At 42.3% G+C, this 26374-nt stretch overlaps 1 protein-coding gene across 12 annotated transcripts in view; it reads left to right on the top strand.

Annotated features, from left to right (window-relative positions):
- Positions 1–26374, top strand: part of nav1b (neuron navigator 1b) — a 128730-nt gene that overhangs the window by 36087 nt on the left and 66269 nt on the right. For 8 of the 12 annotated variants that reach the window (XM_065026589.1, XM_065026587.1, XM_065026622.1 and 5 more), the window contains exon 4: positions 13903–14646. The exons of the other annotated variants lie outside the window; for them this stretch is intronic. In XM_065026589.1, the coding sequence (XP_064882661.1) occupies positions 13903–14646 (744 nt within the window). The remainder of the gene's footprint in view (positions 1–13902; positions 14647–26374) is intronic. 12 annotated transcript variants of the gene reach the window in all.

The following is a 26374-nucleotide window of genomic DNA, read 5'->3' as shown; positions in this document are numbered from 1 at the left end:
AGCATCACACGGAGGGGCGCTGTTTCGCTCACTAGGATGATTTCTCCTGTGAGATACTTTCAGCATCTTGGGAATTGAAGGAAAATTATGAAACACAGAGAAACGAAAGATAAATTATTTTATGATTAAAAAAAAGATATTGGTCAATTTTTGGGGAAGCCTTGCTTCTCTTGGCCTCCATGAATACACACCACTGCTTAACAAAATCCATTTATGCCATCGCCAACTTCCCAGCAGGACAGTCCAGCCCCCACCGACCATCCCCACAAACAGATATACACCTGTATTCAATCAACTCAAATTGGTGGGGCCTACAATACACAATTAATCCTTATTCTACACACATACCTCACACATTCAATTGACACACTTAACTGCTGCAGGTGAAATGATGGAAAAACATTCAAACTATAACAGGATATGAAATATGACTGAAAACAGGGCCCTTTAACAAACACTAAAGACATTTACATTCACACACAAAAGATGGAATGTTCAGTCTTTGGTGAGGATGTTTCATCATTCCAACAGACCCCCGCCAAAATGTGTCCTAATGTTCAAATTACGACTATGCCACTGCTATGTGGTTTTTCCATGTTCCTTTTCAACATAAATCTATTTGAATTCCACTCTGCTTAGAATCAATCCTTGCCCCTGATCATGTTTTGACAGATCATTCAACCATGATTAGCTACATTACATTACGATCTGATTGGCTAAAATGGGGCTCCAAGCCATTGACAATTCCCTGTAATCTGCACTGTCTGAAGTAGCCTCGTCAATCTCTGAAGTAGCGCCAGTTTTCGAAATATCCATGCGCCACCTCTGAGCCCTGACCAAAACAAAACATGGCAGAAAATGTATCTCACCTCAGATCCAAAGCCAGTGGTAACCACAAACTTTAATGAAGCGTACGTTAAAATTAAAAGATTCATGTTACATTTACATTTACATTTAAGTCATTTAGCAGACGCTCTTATCCAGAGCGACTTACAAATTGGTGCATTCACCTTATGACATCCAGTGGAACAGTAGTGCATCTAAATCTTTTAAGGGGGAGGGGGGGGGAGGGGGATTACTTTATCCTATCCTAGGTATTCCTTAAAGAGGTGGGGTTTCAGGTGTCTCCGGAAGGTGGTGATTGACTCCGCTGTCCTGGCGTCGTGAGGGAGTTTGTTCCACCATTGGGGGGCCAGAGCAGCGAACAGTTTTGACTGGGCTGAGCGGGAACTGTACTTCCTCAGTGGTAGGGAGGCGAGCAGGCCAGAGGTGGATGAACGCAGTGCCCTTGTTTGGGTGTAGGGCCTGTTACACTTGGCTCGTGGCTGCAACACATTTTGTAACACAGACAGACCGTAATATGCATATCACTCACCTTAAGATTCTGCAAAAAAGACATTTCTGCATAAACTAATTCATTCTAGCTAGGTAGTAAAGTTTACCCTCGTCGGTCCTGCATTTTGAATGCATCCAATTTCAGTTTGTTGGTTTGTTTTTTTGTAACTTCGTAGCAAGTAGGTTGCTGCCTAGGCAGTGAGCATGCACGCTTGCTAACTAACGTTAAGTGGGCCAACCAATCGTCAATCAAGAAGCACTACACAAATAGCTGACAAATTGCCCTGCAAATTGTGGCTGGCTAGCCACATACTGTAGGTATAGTTTTATAGCCTGAATTTGAAATGGATTACATTTAGATATTGAGTCACTGGCCTACACACAATACTCTGTAATGTCAAATGGTTTAAGGATTTAGAAATATTTACAGTTGAAGTTGGAAGTTTACATATACTTAGGTTGGAGTCATTAAAACTCGTTTTTCAACCAGTCCACAAATTTCTTGTGAACAAACTATAGTTTTGGTAAGTAGGTTAGGACATCTACTTTGTGCATGACACAAGTAATTTTTACAACAATTGTTTACAGACAGATGATGATTATTATTATTATCACAATTCCAGTACGTCAGACGTTTACATACACTAAGTTGACTGTAACTTTTAAACAGCTTGTAAAAATCCAGAAGATGATGTCAAGGCTCTAGAAGCTTCTGATAGGCTAATTGACATCATTTTAGTCAATTGGAGGTGTACCTGTGGCTGTATTTCAAGGCCTACCTTCAAACTCACTGCCTCTTTCCTTGACATCATGGGAAAATCAAAAGAAATCAGCCAAGACCTCAGAAAAAAATTGTAGACCACCACAAGTCTGGTTCATCCTTGGGAGCCATTTCCAAACAGCTGAAGGTACCACGTTCATCTGTACAAACAATAGTACGCAAGTATAAACACCATAGGACCACGGAGCTGTCATACCGCTGAGGAAGGAGACGCGTTCTGTCTCCTAGAGATGAACGTACTTTGGTGCGAAAAGTGCAAATCAATCCCAGAACAACAACAAAGGACATTGTGAAGATGCTGGAGGAAACAGGTACAAAATTATCTATATCCACAGTAAAACGAGTCCTATATCGACATAACCTGAAAGGCCGCTCAGCAAGGCAGAAGCCACTGCTCCAAAATCGCCATAAAAAAGCCAGACTACAGTTTGCAACTGCACATGGGGACAACGATTGTACTTTTTGGAGAAATGTCATCTGGTCTGATGAAACAAAAATAGAACTGTTTGGCCATAATGACCATTGTTATGTTTGGAGGAAAAAGGGGGCGGCTTGCAAGCCAAAGAACACCATCTCAACCGTGACGCAGGGGGTGGCAGCATCATGTTGTGGGGGTGCTTTGCTGCAGGAGGCCTGGTGCACTACACAAAATAGATGGCATCATGAGGTAGGAAAATATTGAAGCAACATCTCAAGACATCAGTCAGGAAGTTAAAGCTTGGTCGCAAATGGGTCTTCCAAAATGAACAATGACCCCAAGCATACTTCAAAGTTGTGGCAAAATGGCTTAAGGACATCAAAGTCAAGGTATTGGAGTGGCTATCACCAAGCTCTGACCTCAATCCCATAGAACATTTGTGGCAGCACTGAAAAAGCATGTGTGAGCAAGGAGGCCTTATAACCTAACTCAGTTACACCAGCTCTGTCTGGAGGAATGGGCAAAAATTCACCCAACTTATTGTGGGAAGCTTGTGGAAGGCTACCCCGAAACATTTTACACAATTTACACAATTGAAAGGCAATGCTACCAAATACTAATTGAGTGTATGTAAACTTCTGATCCACTGGGAATGTGATGAAAGAAATAAAAGCTGAAATAAATCATTCTCTCTCCTGTTATTCTGACATTTCACATTCTTAAAATAAAGTGGTGATCCTAACTGACCTAAAACAGGGATATTTTACTAGGATGAAATATCAGGAATTGTGAAAAACTGAGTTTAAATGTATTTGGCTAAGGTGTATGTACAATTTGCCCTGCAAATTGTGGCTGGCTAGCCACATACTGTAGGTATAGTTTTATAGTTTTATAGCCTGAATTTGAAATGGATTGCATTTAGATATTGAGTCACTGGCCTACACACAATACTCTGTAATGTCAAATGGTTTACAGTTGTCAGACCTTATCCAAATGTATTTGGCTAAGGTCTGACAACTGTACAAATTAATACAAAATGAACGGCTGAAATGTCTTAAGTCAATAAGTATTCAACCCCCATTGTTATTGCAAGCCTAAATAAGTTCAGGAGTAAAAAGTCTCATAATTAGTTGCAATTGTCTTTAACATGATTTTTGAATGACTTCCTTATCTCTGTACCCCACATATACAAGTATCTGTAAGGTCCCTCAGTCGAGCAGGGAATTTCAAACACAGATTCAAACTACAAAAAACAGGGATGATTTCCAATGCCTCGCAAAGACGGGCACCTATTGGTAGATTGGTTAAATGAAATAGAGAAAAGCATTGAATATCCCTTTGAGCATGGTGAAGTTAATAATCACACTTTGGATGGTGTATCAGTACACCCAGTCACTTCAAAGATACTGGCGTCCTTCCTAACTCAGTTGCCGGAGAGGATGGTGGTGGCTGCATCATATTATCGTTATGCTTGTCATCGACAAGGACCAAGGAGTAAAAAGAAATGGAACAGAGCTAATCACAAGCAAAATCCTAGAGGAAAACCTGGTTCAGTCTGCATTCCAACAGACACTGGGAGACAAATTCCCTTTCAGCATGACAATAACCTATAACACAAGGCCAAATATACACCGGAGTTGATTCCGAGACAACATTGCATGTTCCTGAGTGGCCTAGTTACAGGTTTGACTTAAATCGGCTTGAAGATCTTTGGCAAGACTTGAAAATGACTGGGTAGCAATGATCAACAACCAACTTGACAGAGCTTGAGGAATTTTAAGAAGAATAATGTGCAAATATTGCACAATCCAGGTGTGCAAATCTCTTACTCTCCCAGAAAGACTCACAGCTGTATCGCTGCCAAAGGTGTTTCTAAAATGTAATGACTGAGGCGTGTCGATACCTATGTACAGTAAATGAGATATTCCTGTATTTAGTTTTTACATTGTCATTATTGGGCATTGTGTTATATGGGTGAGAAATAAACATATATTTAAACAATTTTGAATTTAGGCTGTAACACAGCAAAATGTGGAATAAATCAAGGGGTATGAATACTATCTGAAGGCACTATAGCTAGGAAGATGGAGTTTGTTCTCATTTCTCCTGTCAAGTCTCTGACGTGACTCTGCTGTTCTGTAGGGAGCTAGCTAATGTTAGCGCACTAGTTAGCTAGCAAGTGAAGTGATAAGAAGTTGAGCCAGCTTGTGTAACAACCAACAGAGAGGAAGAGGCAGCTAATTGTCCCTGCTACTCTATAGCTGGCTAGCCAAGTGAGTATGTAGCAGTTATGGCATTACTACTAAGGCAGACTGAGGCCAATATTATCGTTCTGTCATCAACGACATAACTTGTTGTATGTCCCTTAGTGACATGGAAACAGTCAGAGAAGTAGTGGGGGATACATTCATGTCAGAAATGAACCACACTGCTGCAACCAGAAACTGCTGGCTTTTTTAGCGACAAACAGTCGTTTTCAGAAGGAATTCTCACAAATAAAATGTTTCAATCCATTTTTTTATAAGCACATTAACACACCCCCGTCTGTGCGTTGCTAGGTAATTACCGCACACCTCAGCGGGTTGAAGTCACTCCCTCCAGCCTTCCCACACCACTGAGTTGTGTGGCAATACCCTGACAATGCACAGTCTGGATTGTGTTAATGCTGACGTAGTGAAGTGTGTCCAGTTATTACTATGAAATCGGAGCACCAGCCTGTTATTGGACAAAATTGGTCTTCTATGAAGACCTGACTTATGCGTTAGTTCAACAATAACCTGGTGATTTAACTGGGGTTTATCTGAAGTTATGAGTTCTTTACTCGTCAATTTGAGCTCACTTCTTCCAGAGAAAGAAGACAACACAATTCCATTATACATCAATTATATACAACGTAATCCAAATATTTACAAACATAATGAGAATGATCATGGAAAAGGGTAGGGAACAGGGTGAAAGATGCGAAGTAAAGACCTCGATATATCAGAATATTAAGATGTCATACTCAGTGAATGAGCAAAGTCTGTTGCTCAGGCCACATAGAAAAGAACAAAGGGGAAGATGGCTGTGTAGCCTTTCTTGTTCTGAGTATCCTTGTGATTGTTTCTCTTCTTGTCTCCTCAGGATTGTATTCCTGGTTGCTCTGTCTTTTGGCTAATTCATTGAGTTCCGGAGGCTGTGCTCTGACTGTCTTCTTCTTTCCTTGAAGAAGGTTAGCTTAGGCGTCCGCATGCATAGGTTCGGTTTGCTCCTATCAGAGCTCGGTTAGGTGGAGTGAATGTCTGTGCTCACATACTCCCTTAAAATACCTACACTTGGAAAACAAGAAGCAACAACAGTACTGTTTTATAGTCTGAATTAATGTGTGAAATTCATATTTTACGTTTTGGCAGAGGTCTTAGTCGCACAATTTTACATCTAACTAATGTGTTTGGTGCAGTATTTCTCAAGCGAAAAAATGCACATGAAAACTAGTTGTCTGTTGTTGAATGACAACAAACACTTAATTGAATAATCCCTACTGTTGAACAATCACTGACGAAAGGGTGCAACGGACTCGGCTACCGAACTTCGACTAGCCTCAAGACAACTTACAAAACATACAAAACAAACAAAAACATTAAAAAAACATACAAAAACGTCACAAAATCTAATATATACACAAACTTGCTTCTGTCACACGACTGATCTGTTTCACCTGTCTTTGTGCTTGTCTCCACCCCCCTAAAGGTGTCGCCCATCTTCACCATTATCCCCAGTGCATTTATACCTGTGTTCTCTGTTTGTCTGTTGCCAATTAGTTTTGTTTTGTCAAGCCTACCAGCGTTTTTTCCGTGCTCCTGTCTTTCTCTAGTTCCTGTTTTTTAGTTCTCTTCGACCATTCTGCCTGTCCTGACCTTGCTGTTCTGTACCATGGCACACTACCCTGGATTACTGACCTCTGCCTGCCCTGACCCTGAGCCTGACTGCCGTTCTGTACCTTTCGGACTCTGCTCTGGATTACTGACCTCTGCCTGCCCTTGACCTGTCATTTGTCTGTCCCCCGTCATTGTAATAAACCTTTGTTACTTCGAAACTGTCTGCATCTGGGTCTTCTCCTGAGCCTTGACAGTTTCGACTGGGTAGCACACAGTAAGCTTAAGTGTGTGTCACGCTCGTCGTAATGATGAGACCAAGGCGCAGCGTGAGTAGAGTTCCACATAATTTTAATAAACCGAAACTCACTGTACAAAAACAACAAATAACCAAACGAAACGTGAAGCACTGTTGTGCCCTCAGGCAACTAAATGTAGACAAAATCCCACACCAGAAAGTGGGAAAAAGGGCTGCCTAAATATGATCCCCAATCAGAGACAACGATAAACAGCTGTCTCTGATTGGGAACCATATCAGGCCAACATAGAAATACACAACATAGAATGCCCACCCAAAATCACACCCTGACCTAAGCAAATAGAGAAATAAAACGTCTCTCTAAGGTAAGGGCGTGACAGTGTGCTAGTGTTTGGGCAATAACTAGCTCTCTAAAGTCTTCTGCCTTTTTCTGGGACTAAGGGGGCTTTCACATCGAACTGGTTTGGAGTGGTTTTTCCGAACTCTGGTGCATTTACCACCTTAGTTCAGTTTGTTTGGACTGGCGTGAAGAATATCTAAACAACGAGTCACTGTATGATTGGTTGTTTGACCAATGCTCGAGAATCATATCTTCATATCTTAGAAACATTCTGTGAGTAGAAGAACATTTATGAGTGCATCCGAGGAAGATTAGGGGCGATGGGTACCTTGGATATAGGCTACTGATATAACCTATTCATGTTGCAGTTAGAAAAGGGAAAGGGAAATGGGGATACCTAGTCAGTTGAACAACTGAATGCCTGTGTCTTCCGCATTTAACCCAACCCCTCTGAATCAGAGACATGCCGGGGGCTGCCTTAATCGACATCCACGTCTTTGGCGCCCGGGGAACAGTGCCTTGCTCAGAGGCAGAATTACAGATTTGTACCTTTTCAGATCGGCTATTGCGCTGTTTCCTACCACATGTTGTTGAAAGACCAAAGCAAAAGTAATATGAAGACTGGGACACACAAGTCTCAATTCCGGTACTGAATAGGTACTTTCTCCCTAAAATGTACTTTACCCCCTGGGTACTATTTCCCTAAAGATACTTTCCCTCCCTTGTGAAGTAGCTGAGCCCAGAGCGGGGCAGAGAGGAGGATAAGAGGGATAGATATAGAGCTTTTTTTATGACCCATTGTTTTGCAGGTAGAGAAAATCTTCAGGGAGAAGACCTAAAGTTGGCTAAAGTCAATTCAACATAATGTTTTACATTATTCAACATATGACACTAAAACAACACATCGCTACATTACTTACATTTTAATCACCCCCTGTATTTTTTGGTCAGTCGTGGCAATACGGCGAAATATGATACTGTATACAACATGCAGTTGTTTTTCAGTAAACAGGGCAGACTGCCAGACACATACAGCATATGCAGTCTATATTATAATAGTCTACTGTTAATATGCCCAACTCAGCCCCTGTCACTAGTTCTCACTACAGTGACTGCTAATGTACAGTACAGTAAAAGCTTCATTACTCCACCTGTTTGATACATCAGGATCTAGGATCTCCTCCAGCAGTTTGTCACGACTGGATGGCACTGCTGCTGTCTTGTCAGTACAGCTTTTCATAAATACACATGTGGGAAAACACGTTTTCCTGACTGTTAAATATCACTCTCAAATCCCGTACAAAATATGAAAACGGCTTAAAAAGCCACTCTTAACTTTAAACTCCACTGCCTGTTTTAGGCATATCTTATCGTAGAAAGACAAGTACAGCAGGTGTTTGTACGTTTCGCATCATCAAATGTTGAATAGGAGCTTTTTTGACTTCACAGTGACATGTCTGTGAAAACGTCTGTTTAAATGTCTGTTCATGTCTGTGAAAATGTTTAGTAAGAAGTTACTTAATGGTTGACAATTAGAGAATAGTCATTCTGCCATTATTATCCATGTATAAACATTCCTATCTACAACAAACCACAATGTTAACCTACAATTACCACAGGCCTAAGAGGAGAATGCAAAGGTCACTGGTAATGTAACAAAGATAGGGGGGCATTGTGTCCAAGTTTTGTACTGATTAGTACTGTTTAGGAACACCCAGTGCACGGATAATGAGAAAAGTACCTCATAAAACTACGTTCACTGTAAAAGCCTTCAAAGTAGTCTCTTAATTATTGTGATGACTTAGAGAGGCTGTGACCGCCCCTCACTTTATTCCTCTGAGAGAGGGTGGTGGCAGGTTGCATGGTTGAGTGGTCTTCAGGGCCGAATGGACAGATGCCGGACTGAGGGACCCAGTGATTTGATCTGGGGATCAACTATCGCCTCCTGTCAGGGAGTGCCTCTCACCCCCCCCGGGACAGCCCTGGGGGGCCACTTCTAACCTGTCACTGTGTCCTAGACACTATTGATGAGGGAGAGAGGGATGCTCGGGTTATCTGTTTATTTCATATGGATAAATGCTCTCTGTGTGACTTCATCAGTGTAATCAGTGTGTGGTTTCCTTAGCGAAACAAAACAAGCAAACAAGCAATCTAAAGAAAGAAAGGATATGTAACTCTGATCTGATTGCTGTGCTGGTTGCAGTTATACCAGCATTGACTGTGAGTAATGACACTCAGAAGGGGGCTGAATGCACCAATTCTTTTTCTGGTGCTCATTTTGGGGGTCTTGGGGGTGTGGTTCGATTTGGGTGTATTATGTTCCCCATATCGTACCGTGGCAGTTACTGTTGTTTGTCCTTCTGGAGTAGCAACAACATAGCCACTACCTCTTCGTCAAAGTAGTCCGAATGAATCTAAGATTCATCAAGGAATCTGTTATTAAGTTTGAAGTTTTCACTGAGGAGATCTCCGAGGAGCGCAGTTTTGCTAAGTCTTGCTAAGGTGTTTGGTGCAGTATTTCTCAAGTAAAAAAAAAAAAGCGCATATCTGGGAGTATTTCATAGCGAATCATGTTACAAAACAGGTCGTGGCAGCACAGATGATTCTCTCAAATGTTTTTTTTTTCTATTGTGGCAGTTGGGATTCAAGTGCGTATCGTCTCAATTCTCATTTTGTCCAAAACAGTGGCAGACTCGAGTGATCACTATCAAACACATCAACAAGTGGCCACTCCATAAAGAGTTTAGGGGCCAAGTGTTCTTTCAACAGAACATTGGCGACATGTTGTCTTAAGTAAACAAGCCTAAGGAGCTGCGTAATGGGGGCAGGTTTGTCTCACGGTCAGGTTCTGCTATACGATTGCATAGAGTTCAAACAGCATGGGCAAGTGGGCATGATTGTAATCCAAAACCAACGCTTGTGTAAATCGTGATGACCTCAGTTACATAAATCTTACACAACTCTGTTTTTGGAAAATACTGACTTTATGACCAATATTATCCTACTTGCACTTTTTAGCACATTTTCCCAGTGGAATAAATGTCTCTGACTAATATCAATGCCACATAGGCCATTTCTAACAAGATACGTTTTTTTTTGCATTCAGTTGCTCATTAAGAAGTACTTCTGTTGAAACAGCCTGTAAACATTTTGACATTTTTGGTCGGTTTGTCCAGGAACAATACAGTGGAACATTTTACTCTAAAAATAGTATTATTTCTGTGGCATAAGACAAAATGCTCCCACATTAACACAAGGAGGTAAGATAATCACTTTGATGAAATTGGAAACGAGCACGGCGGATTAGCAGTTTGGTTCAGCCTTCCTCTACAGGTTTCCAGCCCATTGAGCTCAGCAGGAATGCACTAATATTCAGCATATAGGGAAGTTTGGGGGGAAAAAACCCACGGATTATTATTTAATTCAGGTTTTTACAATATCGTGGACCCTCGGTCTCATATTCCGCTCAGCAAAATTATTGAATTAGTGATTTAAACAAGATGTATTTTTATGGTAGGGTATCAATGATCACTCTGTTTTTCTTTGACCACACACGCACACGCACACTGGGTGAGAACATTTGGACGTTCCTCTACATCTTTTATGTGTTGCATCATCATATGTTGCAGCACCCCATAGCAGCTGAGTCGCCACAAAATGATTACACAGATTGTCCAGGGAAATTTACTACTGGCAGCTGTGGAACTATCCCCTCATAGCCTCTTTACTCATAGACATGCACACACACACACACACACACACACACACACACACTGCTGGCCAGTACATTCGGAATTGTCTCCAGATCTGTGGGAAAGCAGCGGCTGGATGCTGTTTCACCCTCATCTCTCCTGAGGAAGGTTGTCTCTCCCCTAGTTCATTAAATCAGTTGAGAACAGTCAGGAAATGGGTTCGCCGTATCATTGGCTGAGTACGTTATGATACTTTGTGTGGTCTTTTGTAAGCTAACATTCTCTTTATAAGGACTTATGCACAGTTGATATGTTGGTTGTACAGTAGGGTTGCTCAGGCAGAAATGACTTGATGCAATTGCAATATTTCCAGCTCCATTTCATAAATATGCTCATACAAAAATATTTTCAAAATATTGTGATCAACTTTTTCCCATCCACAAATATCTACACAACAGGAAACAAGCTTGTCAGAGCAGCTTGGGAGTGAGGTCATCATCAATGGACTCAACTCAGCATGGGGGCATCGCTTGTGACAAGCAAGAACAAAACATGACATTGTTTTCAGTCCCCCTCGCTAAGCCACATCAAATGACTCCATGGGTCTCAGAAGAACCCCAGGTGCCCCGGGACCAACATATCAGGCCAGTGGAGTGTGTAGGCACACGGTGGGAGAGCAGTGAGAAATGGCCCTTGAGGCATCGTAACAAACTAGTCCGTTGCATTGCATCAAAGCAAAGTGAACCATAGTGTTCCCAAAAGGCTATTGGTTCTCCTGGTTAAGAGAAATTGTGTCTCATTGCTTTTGAGCACAACCTAGAAATGATTTCTTGATTTCTCAAGCGGGCACACTACACACATACTGTATGTCAACACACATAATTGTGCATACAGTATGTATGCACACTATATTGTACTATTTTACTGTAATAGAAGGTATAGAAGTTAATAAACAGGCATGTATTTCCCAGCTCTGTTGTCTGTGTGAACAGAAAGCCACCTAGCTGGTATAGCAGCCCTCATGCAGTATTTAGAGTCAATGAATGTCCACTTGTTCTAAGTGGGTGGGGGGGGTGAAGCAGACAATCATTTTGCAGTAATTCCAGTGCTATACTTACATACTATAAGACATTATGAGTCTGGGTTGGATGCTGTTACCTGGGTTTAGTGCTTATGCTGCTTGCAGCTCTTTCCATAGTGTGCTAGCACTTTATTTTACAGTATTTTCCTAGTATTCAATAGGAAATTGTGGCATCAAATGGCGCCTAGTTGCACTTGTTTTATTGAATTTATTGAAAAATGAATAAATAGGTTAACTGTAATTACCATTCCACCATTTCATTTCTTAGTACCCTGAACAAAAATATAAATGGAACATGTAAAGTTCTGGTTTCATAAGCTGAATAAATGATCCCAGAAATGTTCCATATGCACAAAAAGTTTATTTTTCTCAAATGTATTTCACAAATTTGTTTACATCCCTGTTAGTGAGCATTTATCCTTTGTCAAGATAATCGATCCACCTGACAGGTGTAGTATATCAATAATCTGATTAAACAGCACGATCCACAATGCCACAGATGTCTTAAGTTTTGAGGGAGCATGCAATTGGCATGCTAACTGCAGGAATATCCACCAGAGCTGTTGCCAGAGAATTGAATGTCCATTTCTCTACCATAAGCCACCTCCAACGTCGATTTAGAGAATTTGGCAGTACGTCCAACCGGCCTCACAACCGCAGACCATGTGTAACCATGGCAGCCCAGAACCTCCAAATCTGAGGGTGCTGAGGAGTATTTCTGTCTGTAATAAAGCCCTTTTGTTGGCAAAAACTCATTCTGATTGGCTGGCCAGGGGAAAGATGACAATTGTTTGGTCCAGTGACACTCATTTAGGCTGTTGGCAAGATACTGTATAGTGAAAAAGGACCTGAAAACCTCCATAGACACCTGCCAAAATCAGCATTTTGTTTTGTTTATTTGAAACTTGTTCTTGCTCGTCCCAAGCAATTCCCTCATGCAGAGTTTAGTCTATTGATGATGACCTCACTCCCAAGCTGCTCTGACAAGCTTGTTTCCTATTGTGTGAAACTCTGTACGCGACCAATACAATTTGATTTACCGTCAATAATTTTGATACAGGAGTGATATTTTCTGACATATTTTTTTTCTTCTAAATTTCTTCTAGATCTTAATTCCGATAGTAAATTATGACTTCCAAATTATGTTTGTACAGTCATAGTGTATACTTACATATATAGTACAGTCATAGTGTATACCTCACATATATATATATATATATATATATATATATATATATATGAAAATACGGTATTGGCACACTTTGAAACTTATTGAACAGCATTGTTCTTCTGTACACATCATTGGACTGGTTCCATTTAAGTAAAAAGTCAATAACACTCAGTAGATTTAAGCATATGATTAAATCAGGGTTAGAGTTAGGTAATAAGGCAGCTCAGACAGGATAAACAGCTAAGTTGGATGTTCCAGTTGTTGTGGGCTTTTGGACACAGCTTTCCTCACGGGCTGTTAACCCTGTTCATTTTGTGCACTGAGTAAACGACATGCCTAAATGTGTCTGACTGCACAATCCATTTCCCCAGCACACAGGCAAATCATGCATAATTGTGTGTGCGATGAACGTGCCTGACCCAAGAGGTGAAGGGAGGGGGAGGGGAAGAACAAAGGGATTGAGAGAGGCGAGGGCGTGTGAAAACAAGCCTGTGATAAAAAATCATTATGCTGTCCAGTTTTAAAAATGCCAAGCTTATCATTTCTCATCGCTCCCTTTACATTTCACACATGCTGCTGAGGCAGAGCAAAGTGTCTTTAAATGGTACATAGGATGAGAGAGGGAGGAGGGGGGAGGGGCTGTTGTTGCGTCTGCTGCTACTGTCATTCTGCTGCTGCGCGCTTCAGCGGCAGGAGGCTCTGCTGAAGGGAGGAGTAGAAAACGGAGCCAGGGAGAACGAGAGAGAGAGGACAGGGAAAGAAAGGAGAGAAAAGAAGGGAGAGTCTGTCATGAGGACAGAGAGGGGGAAGGAGGAGAGGAAAATAATTATAATCTGTTTGAAAAAAGGACCAAAGATCCAAGAACTGTGTTGTGGTTGCCTTTTTCTGTTTTCTCTTGACAAGGACAAGGGGACCGAGAGGAATACAATTTTTTTCTCCTCGCTGATGCTTTTCTCAATGCTCTTATGCAGGAGGCATGCTCAGAAGTAGTGTGAAAGGAGGCAGAGAAGGAGATTTAAAGATGGAACGGGCGGAAAGTACCAAAACGTACGGCCAAGCAGAGGGCAAAGCTGTTGGCGTGGCAGCCAAGAGGGGCAAGTCGGGGATGCCCCAGAGTGCCCAGCGAGGGGAACTGAGGGTGTACCGTGCAGGTAGCTCTGAAGGGCGGCTGCCTGTGTCCTCCAACCTTCGCAAGCAGAGGTCCCTGACCAACCTGGCCGTGCTCACCGATGCGGAGAAGAAGATGCACCTCTACGAGCCCAAGTGGTGTGATGACATGGCCAAGCCTGGAGCGGGGCATCTCAAGACGGGCAAGCCCAAGCTGGCAGGAGGGGGTGGCAGTGGCGGAGGAGGTGGCGCGCCACTCTCACGCAACCTCTCCAAGTCAGAGCACTCTCTCTTCCAGGGCAAACCCAAACCCTTCAGCCCACTGGCGGCTCCTTCTGGCCTGGTCAGACCCGGTCAGAGCCGGATCCCTAGGGGTCCCTATGCAGAGGTGAAGCCCCTGAGTAAGACCCCTGAGGATGGAAAATCTGATGATGAGATCCTCTCCAGCAAGGCCAAGGCTGTCAACAAGAAGCAAGTGGCGGGAGCTTCTGGGGAGGCAGGGGCCAAGGGCCAAGGGGATGGGAGCCAGTCCTTCCTCAAGGTGGATCCAGAGCTGGTAGTGACTGTCCTTGGTGACCTGGAGCAGCTTCTCTTCAGCCAGATGCTGGGTGAGTAAAACCAAGCGGAACCTTTCCCTGCCTGTCGAGCCTGTTGCTTTCTACAGCACAACAAATAGAAACGCCCCTCTCTCCTCACTGTCTCCTCTCGATGCCTCGCGCAGTCAGCACGCCCCCTTACTACAGCTGTCGCTAACACCTGCTTGCTGCTGCAGACTTCATTGTCCCTGAATGGAGCTAATCTGGCCCAGCATCGATTCAGAAAAAAGCCTCTACGGTTTTTACACCGTCTCTCAGTGTTCACATTGCATGCATTTGAAACGCTTTCTCTTGAATGCCGCCCCAGCTTTTGCGTTTTGATTTAAAGTTGTTTCCACATTATTGTGAAGCAGGGGTTGGGATCACACGACGGGTGGTGGTGGACAATACCTCAATTGTTTGCAATGCATGTAGGTTATTGTTTTGAACATCCTACTGGCTACGCGATCTCTGGCATGTGAAGCATGATGTCATGGATTGTGTGTGTAAGGTTGTTTCCTATAGCACTAGGGGTGGGAATTGCCAGCAAATTGATACTTAGGAGTCAAAGTATTGATATAATATCGTCCAAGTAATATTGCAATATATAACTGTGTTGATTTTTCCCCCCATCACTATCTAGCACTGGCTGTTCAATGGTATGAAAGAAAAAAAGAAAACCCAGGTCTAGCCAGTGACACGCTGATCTCTATTCCATCTCAGCTAGTCTGCTGCAGCGGGTCTACTAACCAGCTATGCCCTTAGTGATTGTGTAGCCCTCTGTATGCTCCATGCAGGGATATCTGTGAATAGTTCCAGAAAATAGGAGCTGGGAAATAAACCAAGCCATATTTAATTCATTTTCAGCCCACTGTGAGACACATATTTAGCCTCCTCCCAGCCCCATTCATCCGTGGCCATTGGCAGATGGTGCCCACACTGTCTGCTATGGGAAAGAAAATGGCCATGGCTGGGCCTCTCTCTCCTGTGGGTATCTCAGTAGAACGACAACCTCTTTGTTTACAACCAGGTGGATAGAGATGATATAATGTGTAGATATAATGGACTAAACACAGCACATTTTGAACAGGATATCTCTCTTTTTCACGTAATTTTTCAGTCCGGTTTTATACTGACCAGTGATATAGGTTGATCCCTGGATTGCCTACTGTGCTTTTTTTTGGCCTCTGGCTATGAATGTCATCATCCCAACTGAGTGCATTAGATTAGTGTGTTGGGTTAATTGGCTTTGACATTGATCAGAAACAACAGCACAGATTAGGACCAAGAACCAAATATCCCGCCCAAACCTTGTCTTTCTCTGACAGTCATACATGGCTGGCACATATCCCACTGTACTTCAGTTTGTGCATCAGCTGCTGAATCAGTGACCTCAATTTCAATTGTGTCCAACCCCTGCCCTATTAAATTGCCAATTTCAAGTCCCATACCCTCGCTATGGTTTCATAGAACGCTCATTTTGGGGGTCTGTTTCTCTGCAGGCCCCTGAAAGGGTCAGCTCTTCTCTGGTCCACTCTAACAAAAACCATGTTGAGATGGCCGGTAATTGAAGATGGGACTGGATGGTTTGAGATTATTAGGCCACTACTTTGACTGTATCTGGCGATTGCTCCCAGGGGGTTCAAGGCTAATGACAGTGAGCTCTGCCCTGAATCATAGAGCCCAGAGACTGATTTAAACAACACAGCTCTGTCACAAATATTATTTATGTTGTTTGGAATCTGTTCATTGATATACTATTTTAAAATCAAAAGGTTTTATGAACAAGCCCGTCAATGAGCGTTCCAGCTAGTCACATAGAGGTAGCCTATATTTTGTTGACATACCAGCTAGCCAAGTTAGAGACATATTTTATTAATGGACACATTTTTACTGATTTCATTTGTTCTCCGTGGCTTATTAGGTCATAAGGACGGGACGTCGAACCCTCGTGTTCGTCCGGCTTGGAGACAAGTAAACAGTTTCAGTCAACAATCCCATTCTGAACATTGACAGTCCGTTGTTTGTGTGTATGTGTTTTTACTAGTGATCGGGGGAAAATCGATACAATTACATATTGCAATATTATTTTGGGAAAATATTATATAGATACTTTGACTCCAAGTATCATTTTTATTTAAACATATTTTTTTTTAAAAGTAGCTTTGCTATGTAGCGTTAGCTAGAGCTAGTCGGCTGTACCTCCGCCAAAACTCTGGTATTTTTCATCCGATAGCTTGTTCTCCATATTCTTTTTAAATAGTGAGCCAACATGTTTTCATCACTTTTATTTCCACGACTGATCAAACCAAATTTTCTCATGCTCTCACTTGTCTCTCTGCAGCAGACATACTGAGCAGTATGTTTGGAACATCAAATCGAAATAAAATTGCAGTGTCAAATGGTATCGTAAGAATCACAATACATATAGTATCATATTGTGAGGTCCTGGGCAATTCCCAGCTCTGGTGTTTACATGATTGCAATTTAAAATATATATTTTTATTTATTTCATCTTTATTTAACCAGGTAGGCTAGTTGAGAACAAATTCTCATTTACAACTGCGACCTGGCCAAGATAAATCAAAGCAGTGCTACACAAACAAAAACACATGGAATAAACAAGCATACAGTCAATAACACAATAGAAAATAAGAAAGTCTATATACGGTGTGTGCAAATGTCATGAGGATGTAAGGTAATAAATAGGCCATAGTAGCGAAGTAATTACAATTTAGCAAATTAACACTGAAGTGATATAGGTGCAGATGATGATGTGCAAGTAGAAATACTCGTGTGCAAAAGAGCAGAAAAGTAAATAAAAAAAATATGGGGATGAGGTAGGTAGATTGGATGGGCTATTTACAGATGGGCTATGTACAGCTACAGCGATTGGTTGGCTGCTCAGATAGCTGATGTTTAAAGTTAGTGAGGGAAATATAAGTGTTCAGCTTCAGCGATTCGTTCCAGTCATTAGCAGCAGAGAACTGGAAGGAAAGGCAGCCAAATGAGGTGTAGGCTTTGGGGATAACCAGTGAGATATACCTACTGGAGGGCGTGCTACGGGTGGGTGTTGTTATCATGACCAGTGAGCTGAGATAAGGCGGAGATTTACCTAGCAAAGACGTGTGGATGACCTGGAGCCAGTGGGTCTGGCGACGAATATGTAGTGGGATCACACGACGGGTGTATCTCGTCCAGCCGACGAGAGCATACAGGTCGCAGTGGTGGGTGGTTGGGGCTTTGGTGACAAAACGGATGCCACTGTGATAGACTGCATCCGGTTTGCTGAGTAGAGTGTTGGAGGCTATTTTGTAAATGACATCAATGAAGTCGAGGATCGGTAGGATAGTCAGTTTTACGAGGGTATGCTTGGCGGTGTGAGTGAAGGAGGCTTTGTTGCGAAATAGGAAGCCGATTCTAGATTTAATTTTGGATTGGAGATGTTTAATACGAGTCTGGAAGGAGAGTTTACAGTCTAGTCAGACACCTAGTCCAGATTGTCTATCCCAGCTGATTTATAGGGGTCCAGGTTTTGCAGCTCTTTCAGAACATCTGCTATCTGGATTTGGGTGAAGGAGAAGCTGGGGAGGCTTGGGCAAGTAGCTGCGGGGCTGTTGGCCCGGGGTTCGAGTAGCCAGGAAGAAAGCATGGCCAGCCGTAGAGAAATTCTTGTTGAAATTCTCGATTATCGTGGATTTATCGTGGTGACAGTGTTACCTAGCCTCAGTGCAGTAGGCAGCTGGGAGGAGGTGCTCTTATTCTCCATGGACTGTACAGTATTCCAAAACTTTTTGGAGTTAGAGGATGCAAATTTCTGTTGGAAAAAGCTAGCCTTTGCTTTCCTGACTGACTGCGTGTATTAGTTCCTGACTTCCCTGAAAGTTGCATATCATGGGGACTATTTCGATGCTAGCGCAGTCCGCCCCAGGATGTTTTTGTGCTGGTCGAGGGCAGTCAAGTGTGGAGTGAACCTAGGGCTATATCTGTTCTTAGTTCTACATTTTTTAAAGGGGCATGCTTATTTAAGATGGTGAGCAAATTACTTTTAAAGAACGACCAGGCATCCTTGACTGACGGGATGAGGTCAATAACCTTCCAGGTCGATTAGAAAGGATTGCTTGCAGAAGTGTCTTAGGGAGCGTTTGACAGTGATGAGGGGTGGTCGTTTGACCCCGGACCCATAGCGGATGCGGGCAATGAGGCAGTGATCGCTGAGATCCTGATTGAAATCAGCAGAGGTGTATTTGTCAGGATAATGTCAGGGCAAGTTTGTCAGGATAATATCTATTAGGGTGCCCATGTTTATGGATTGTACCTGGTGGGTTCTTTGATAATTTGTGTGAGATTGAGGGCATCTAGCTTAGATTGAAGGACTGCCAGGGTGTTAAGCATATCCCAGTATAGGTCACCTAACAGAACGAACTCTGAAGATGGATGGGGGGCAATCAATTCACATATTGTGGCCAGGGCACAGCTGGGAGCTGAGGGGGCCTATAACAGGCGGCAACAGTGAGAGGCTTATTTCTGGAGAGATTCATTTTTTAAAATTAGAAGCTCGAACTGTTTGGGCAGAGACCTGGAAAGTATGACAGCACTTTGCAGGCTATCTCTGCAGTAGATTGCAACTCCTCCCCCTTTTGCAGTTCTATTTTGATGGAAAATGTTGTAGTTCGGGATGGAAATCTCAGAATTTTTGGTGGCCTTCCTAAGCCAGGATTCAGACACGGCAAGGACATCAGGGTTGTTGGAGTGTGCTAAAGCAGTGAGTAAAACAAATTTAGGGAGGAGGCTTCAGATGTTAACATGCATGAAACCAAGGCCTTTTCAGTTACAGAAGTCAACAAATGAGAGTGCCTGGGGACACGCAGGGCCTGGGTTAACATCCACATCACCCTAGGAACAGAGGAGGAGTAGGATGAGGGTACGGCTAAAGGCTATCAAAACAGGTCGTCTAGTGCGCTAGGGACAGAGAATAATAGGAGCAGATTTCTGGGCATGGTAGGATAGGTTCAGGGTACAGTGGAGGTAAACCCAGGCATTGAGTGATGATAAGAGAGTTTGCATCTCTGGACGCAGTTATGCTGGGTGAGGTTTACTGCATGTATGGGAGGTGGGACAAAGGCGGTATCTGAGGCATGTTGAGTGGGACAAGGGGCTCCACAGTAAACTAAAACAATGATAACTATCCTAAACAACAGTATACAAGGCATATTGACTTTTGAGAGGGACATAAAGCGAGGCATTAAGCAATCACAAGTGTTGATTGGGAGCGCTAGCGAAGACAACAACGGTTCAGACAACAACAGCTAATCAGCTAAGACAACAACAACAGGTAAAATGGCGATGAATGGGCAGAGATGGTCAGTTAAGTACACACAAGACCTGAGTTCAAGGCTAGGGCCGACAGATAAACAAAAATAAACAAAACGTAGTACTGTGATTAATTAACAGTCCAGCAGGCATCAGCTATGTAGCCAAGTGATCATAGGGTCCAGTGAACAGCAATAGATGAAATAGGGAAGCCGCTGGGTAGTCATTGCTGCGCTAGCAAGCGGAAGACACAGCGTTCAAAGTTCGCTGGCCGGGGCTAATAGAAGCGTCTGCTCCGACGTCCGGCAAAGGCCAGTTGAGGGCACAACGGTTGGAGTTACATCGGCAGACCAGTCCTGGTGGAACGGCGGGGCTCCATGTCGACAAAGGGTCAAGGCCAGTTGGTGAAAGAGGTATTGTAGCTGTAGTAATTTTGTTTGCTAGCTGGGAGATGTGCATGGCTTGCAGCTAACTGGTGCTAGCTTCTGGACAGGGGCGTTAGCCACTATAGCAGCTAGCTAGCAGCAATGATCCGATGCAAAGGTCCAGAGCTTACGGCAAGAATCCGGTGGAGTAGTGGTGGATTCTAGTCGTGTTGGGGTGGAGTCCGGGAGGCATCAGCTGTGTAAGTATTATCCAGGCTAAAATCGGCTGGAGTCTGTGCAGAAGGTAAAGGCCGCTAGCAGTGGCTGACAATGACTAAATACCTAGTTGCTAATTATCTGGTTAGCTTCTGATGGCTAGCATCTGATGGAGGTTCTGACTAAGGTTGAAAAAATAGCGGATCCGTATCACATTGGGTGAGGCTGGTTGCCAGGAGGTATATTTAATTTAAAAATAGGAAAAAAAAATTGAAATATATACAAAAAGATGAAAAATACTAAATGTACACGGGAGAAACAACAAACCACGTCTGCACTGCTACGCCATTTTATAGTCTGTGTGGTTGCGTAGGAACCACTAGAGGCAGTTTTTGAAATGTTCACATCCTCCTAGATTTATTAAGGAAAAGAGATTTTAAGTGTCACATTATTTTAAAACGAGGAACTCTCAATTAAAACATCTGCTTAATTAATTATTTATTATTATACATAATAATCCCTGATGAGACAACATTGCAATGATTGAACAGCTTTGTTTTATGAATGCAAATATTGCCAGAAAAACAGGCAGAACTTCAGACAGTATAAGGAATCATATGATTCATGACTCGCCTCCCCACTGCCCATGAGAGCAAACACACACATACACACACACCAGACTACTTCTCTTTGTAGAACTTGGAATAAAAATCGACAGGCGATTGCCTCTGCAAATGTACAATAAAGGGAAACTGACCAAAATGTCAACAAATAAATGTGCGCGTTTGCAGGAGTCATTTTCATTTGACGAACAGTAGGCCTGACAGGCAGCCCATTTAGGCGGTAGATAGCTAATTGTCTGTGAGTACCAAGGCTCAACCCACGGCCACCTGACAATGTAGCTCTGTTTAGCTTTCAGTTGGCGCTGTTTGAGAAGTGAATAATCCATTTGTCAACTAATTGTCACTTCACCGATTGCTTTCAAAAGAGAAACTGACAATATATACAGTAGGATTACCTGTGCAAACCATCTTTTCTCCTGGACTTTACTATGGGTGAAACGTGTGAAACGTTATTTCAAAAGGATGGTGGTATCGTCGGGAAATCGTAGACATGGGACTAAAAGGTTTTGACCCGCGTGTAAATAAAAATGTAAATACCAATGGGGATGAAACGCATTTACATGGCAACTACATGACAAGACAGAATGAAAAACGGTCTACCCATGTACAGTAAGTGTTCCACTTCGTGGAATAGAACAAAATGGTTGATGTTTGATTAGATCATGTAAACAAAGTCACCACTCAGAAAAGAAAGCAGGCACGAAAAAGATCACATATTTAAATGAATCGCCAAATATCTGTATTCCCTTGATTTCCTGTCTCATTATACAATTGTTTATGTGCCATAATACAGTCGGTGTTTTTGTTTTATTCAGAAATGGTTATCTTACTCCATTATGCAGCGGTTACATTGATCAGAACTGTATTTTATACCGGAACATGCTTTTGTGCCAGTCTTTCTTTAAGTAAATGTTCCTTCCCTACGGCATGGTATCGTACAATAGCTATCCTTATAGACGGGTTGGTTGTTTAGCAACAAAACTGACCCGTGTGCAACTATGGGGCCAAACAGACGGGTTGGCTTGAAGATTGTTGACATTTTAACTATATTTCGTCTCCAATTTGAATTAAAAACATAAATAACACACGGACTTGTGCCCCATTGAAGCATTCCCCGAGTGGTGCAGCGGTCCAAGGCACTGCATCTCAGTGCAAGAGGTGGCACTACAGTCCCTGGTTCAAATCCATGCTTAGTCACATCTGGCCGTGATTGGGAGTCCCATAGGGCGGTACACAATTGTCCGGGGTAGGCCATCATTATAAATAAGAATTTGTTCTTAACTGACTTGCCGAGTTAAAATAAAATTGTTTTTGTGATTATGTCAGCTAACCCATCTATTGGACAGATACACATATTCATATACTTCTGCATTCATAGTCTGCATAATGCAGTCGTAACCCACTTTTAATTTGATTTATTGCTCACAACAGCATTAATGAAAAGACTGTTTTTATTCCTCTATATAGAGGCTCTATTTGTGGGACACATCTTATGACTTCATTCTGATTCGGTGGTACAGTTGTCCTCTGGATGTCATAATAGACTTATTTATGAAGTCAGTTTGTGTAATGCGACCTCTATCCACTACCAGAACGACACAGTCCAACCCTCACACCATAAGACAGAGCTGGAGATAGACTTTGGTTCACCCAATACATAGCCTCTATTGTACAGTATAGTGCAGCTGTAATGGATGAGAATGCGGAGGGAACCTCAATAGCAATCGGCAATTGTCTATATTCAACTATATTGTAAAATGGCCATACAGTGTAATGGGGGGTGGAGAAGGAGTGCACGTTAACACAACTAAGGGAGATGGAATTTGACTCGTTCTCAATGGCAGATTGAATATGAATGCGTATTCCTTCAATAGCCATGTCCACGAGGAGAGCAGGGCAGGGAAGTAAAGCATAGCTCTGGGTTCCTACGACGACGACAAGAGAACTAGCAGATGAGGCGGATGCAGCATACAAGTCTTTCTGCAGTAATTAGATGTGAACTGTGCAAGCCCACCATGACTGTGACAATAGGCTGCATACACTGCCATAGAGTAGCAGGCAAATACTGTAGGTACAGTGCCTTCGGAAAGGATTCAAACCCTTTGACTTTTTCTATATTTTGTTGTGTTACAGCCTGAATGTAAAATATTTTAAATAGAGATTTTTTTTTGTCACTGCCGAACAAACAATAGCCCATGATGTCGAAGTGGAATGATGTTTTTCCAAAGTTTTACAAATGAATTAAAAATGAAAAGCTGAAATGTCTTGAGTCAACAAGTTTTCAACCCCTTTGTTATGGCAAGCCTAAATAAGTTCAGCAGTAAAAATGTGCTTAACAAGTCACATAATAAGTTGCATGGACTCACTCTGTGTTTAACACGATTTTTGAACGACTACCTCATCTCTGTATCCCCACACATACAATTATCTGTAAGGTCCCTCAGTCAAGCATTGAATTTCAAAGACAGATTCAACCACAAAGACCAGGGAGGTTTCAAGAAGGGCAGCTGTTGGTAGATGGGTAAAAATAAAGAAAAGCAGACATTGTATATCCCTTTGAGCATGGTAAAGTGTTTAATTACCCTTTGGATGGTGTATCAATACATCTAGTCACTACAAAGATACAGGCATCCTTCCTAACTCAGTTGCCGGAGAGGAAGGAAATCGCTCAGGGATTTCACCATGATGCCAATGGTGACTTTCAAACAGTTACAGAGTTTAATGGCTGTTATAAGAGAAAACTGAGGATGGATCAACAACATTGTGGTTAATCCACAATACTAACCTAATTAATGGAGTGAAAAGAAGAAAGCCTGCACAGAATAAAACTATTTCAAAACATGCATCATGTTTGCAAAAAATATGTGGCAAAGCAATTTACTTTTTGTCCTGAGTACAAAGTGTTATGTTTGGGGCAAATCAAATACAACACATGACTGAGTACCACGCTCCATATTTTCAAGCGTAGTGGTGGCTGCATCATGTTATGCGTATGCTTGTAATCATTAAGGACTGGGGAATTTTTCAGGATAAAAAAAAATTACGGAATAGAGCTAAGCACAAGCAAGATCCTAGAGGAAAACCTGTTTCAGTCTGCTTTCCACCAGACACTAGGATATTAATTCACCTTCATCCAACAGGACAATAACCTAAAACACAAGGCCAAATCTACACTGGAGCTTACCAAGAAGACAGTGAAGTGGATGAGTTATTGAAAATATATGGCAAGATGAAAAAATGGTTGTTTAGCAATGATCAACCAATGTGACAGAGCTTGAAGAATGTTGAAAATAATAATGGACAAATGTTGCACAATCCAGGTGTGGAAAGTGCTTAGAGACTTACCAGGTAACTCACAGATGTAGTTGCTGCCAAAAGGCGATTCTACAAAGTATTGACTCAGGGGTATGAATACTTATGTAACTGAGATATTTCTGTATTTCATTGTCAATACATTTTTAAAAAATGTCTAAAAACATGTTTTCATTTTGTCATTATGGGGCATTTGTGTGCAGATTGTTGAGATAAATCAATGTAATCCATTTTGAATTCAGGCTGTAACACACCAAAATGTGGAATAAGTCAAGGGGTATGAATACTTTCTGAAGGCACTGTATGTAGGGTGAAATGGGTGAGGCAAACTCATCTGAAATCACTGGTCATGCTGCTCCAGTAGGAGAATATCTTACATTCTCTCCCCCATGCTACTGGATATAACTAACATTAGAAAACTATTCATGTCCACACAGATTAAATAGATGAAAGGGATTTTCTTGCTGTAGGATTTCTCGACCTTTGCACTCATTCGTGTTTGGGAGAAGGCACCATTCTGTTGTGAGATTGGACCCTACCATTTGGTTATCACCTATCCTTTGGGCTGTTTGTACAGTTGAAGTAGGGTGTTTTAGTGTGGGAGACAATTTATAGTCCTTTCACTGCCATTCTATCGTCTTCTCAGTGAAAAGACTAATCTATTGACTGGACCTTAAAGGAACAAACAGGGATTCCAGACTACTAATCTATACAAGTTTACCCTGTCTGTCAGACCTAAGAGGTAGGCAGCCTAGTGGTTAGAGTGTTGGACTAGTAAATGGAAGGCTGCAAAATCAAATCCCTGAGCTGACAAGGTACAAACCTGTCGTTCTGCCCCTGAACAAGGCAGTTAAGCCACTGTTCCTAGGCCGTCATTGAAAATATGAATTTGTTCTTTAACTGACTTGCCTAGTTAAATAAAGGTAAAGAAAAAAGAGAGCTGAACAGATAGAAACATGTCAGTTATTTCTGCCCCCCCCCCCCCAAACATATAATTTAAACATTTTCTGAGATTGAAAGTGTTCATAATGTCCATGGTCTTTCCATTGAGATCTGCTTAAGCATTCTGTCTGTCTGCGAGTGAGAGGAGGATTCCTGTTCGAACTACAGCACGTCGTCCCTCTTCTCAGTGCAGGGCACCAGGGACCTGCCAATCATTTTTACCATGTAGACCTATTTCCTCAGCAGCACATGTGGTGCGGCGCCTGCATGCATGTCTGTTATGAGCTCTGCTGGCTGGCTCAGCTTTCGTTTTTTTTGGCCTATAGCTTTGGTCGTGGTGGTTGCCACGACAAAGATAAGGATGTGTCCCATGTAGCTGTATCCTGGAGACCGCAACCTTACGGTAGTTCCACGCCAGTGGTGCTCTGAGGTTGTGAAGTGGTTGATGACACGCATACATTTTATGGTTAGTAAGATATTCATTCAAATGGCACCGTATGGAAATTGACCGATACATTTCGATGTTGCCTTCTTACTGACCGGTGATATCAGAACTAGAAATAGGTTTCTCAAAGGTAGCCAGATTTCTCTTTGAGATCATATTCACCGTTTTTTAGAAACATATATGTTTGATAGATTGGTGTAGATCCAATATACTGTATCAGCAGGCGTTATCTAGGATTAAGCTATAAATGACTCTCCCTGTTCAGTCAAACTAAAGGATCCTTGTTAAAGGGTGTGTCTGCCGTGGTGGTAGGCTAAATATGAAGGAATGGTGCATGGCTCAGCTAGCCTGGGTGCCAGTATGTTTCTCCTTTGTTACCAAGTCCTTGTGGAATTGTCATGCTATACATGTTTGGCTTGACAATGGCAATGGATTAGGCAAAAACACAAATAGATCTGGGACAAGGCTATGGTTCAGCTTCTGTCAAAGACTGGTTTTGAATGAGATTGAGTTTGAGCTGATGTAAGCAGATTATGATATGAGTT

This window comes from Oncorhynchus nerka, linkage group LG2, assembly GCF_034236695.1.
Source record: "Oncorhynchus nerka isolate Pitt River linkage group LG2, Oner_Uvic_2.0, whole genome shotgun sequence".
NCBI lineage: Eukaryota > Metazoa > Chordata > Actinopteri > Salmoniformes > Salmonidae > Oncorhynchus > Oncorhynchus nerka.
Note: the sequence above shows the minus strand (reverse complement) of the source record. Positions and strands in the feature narration are given on the sequence as shown.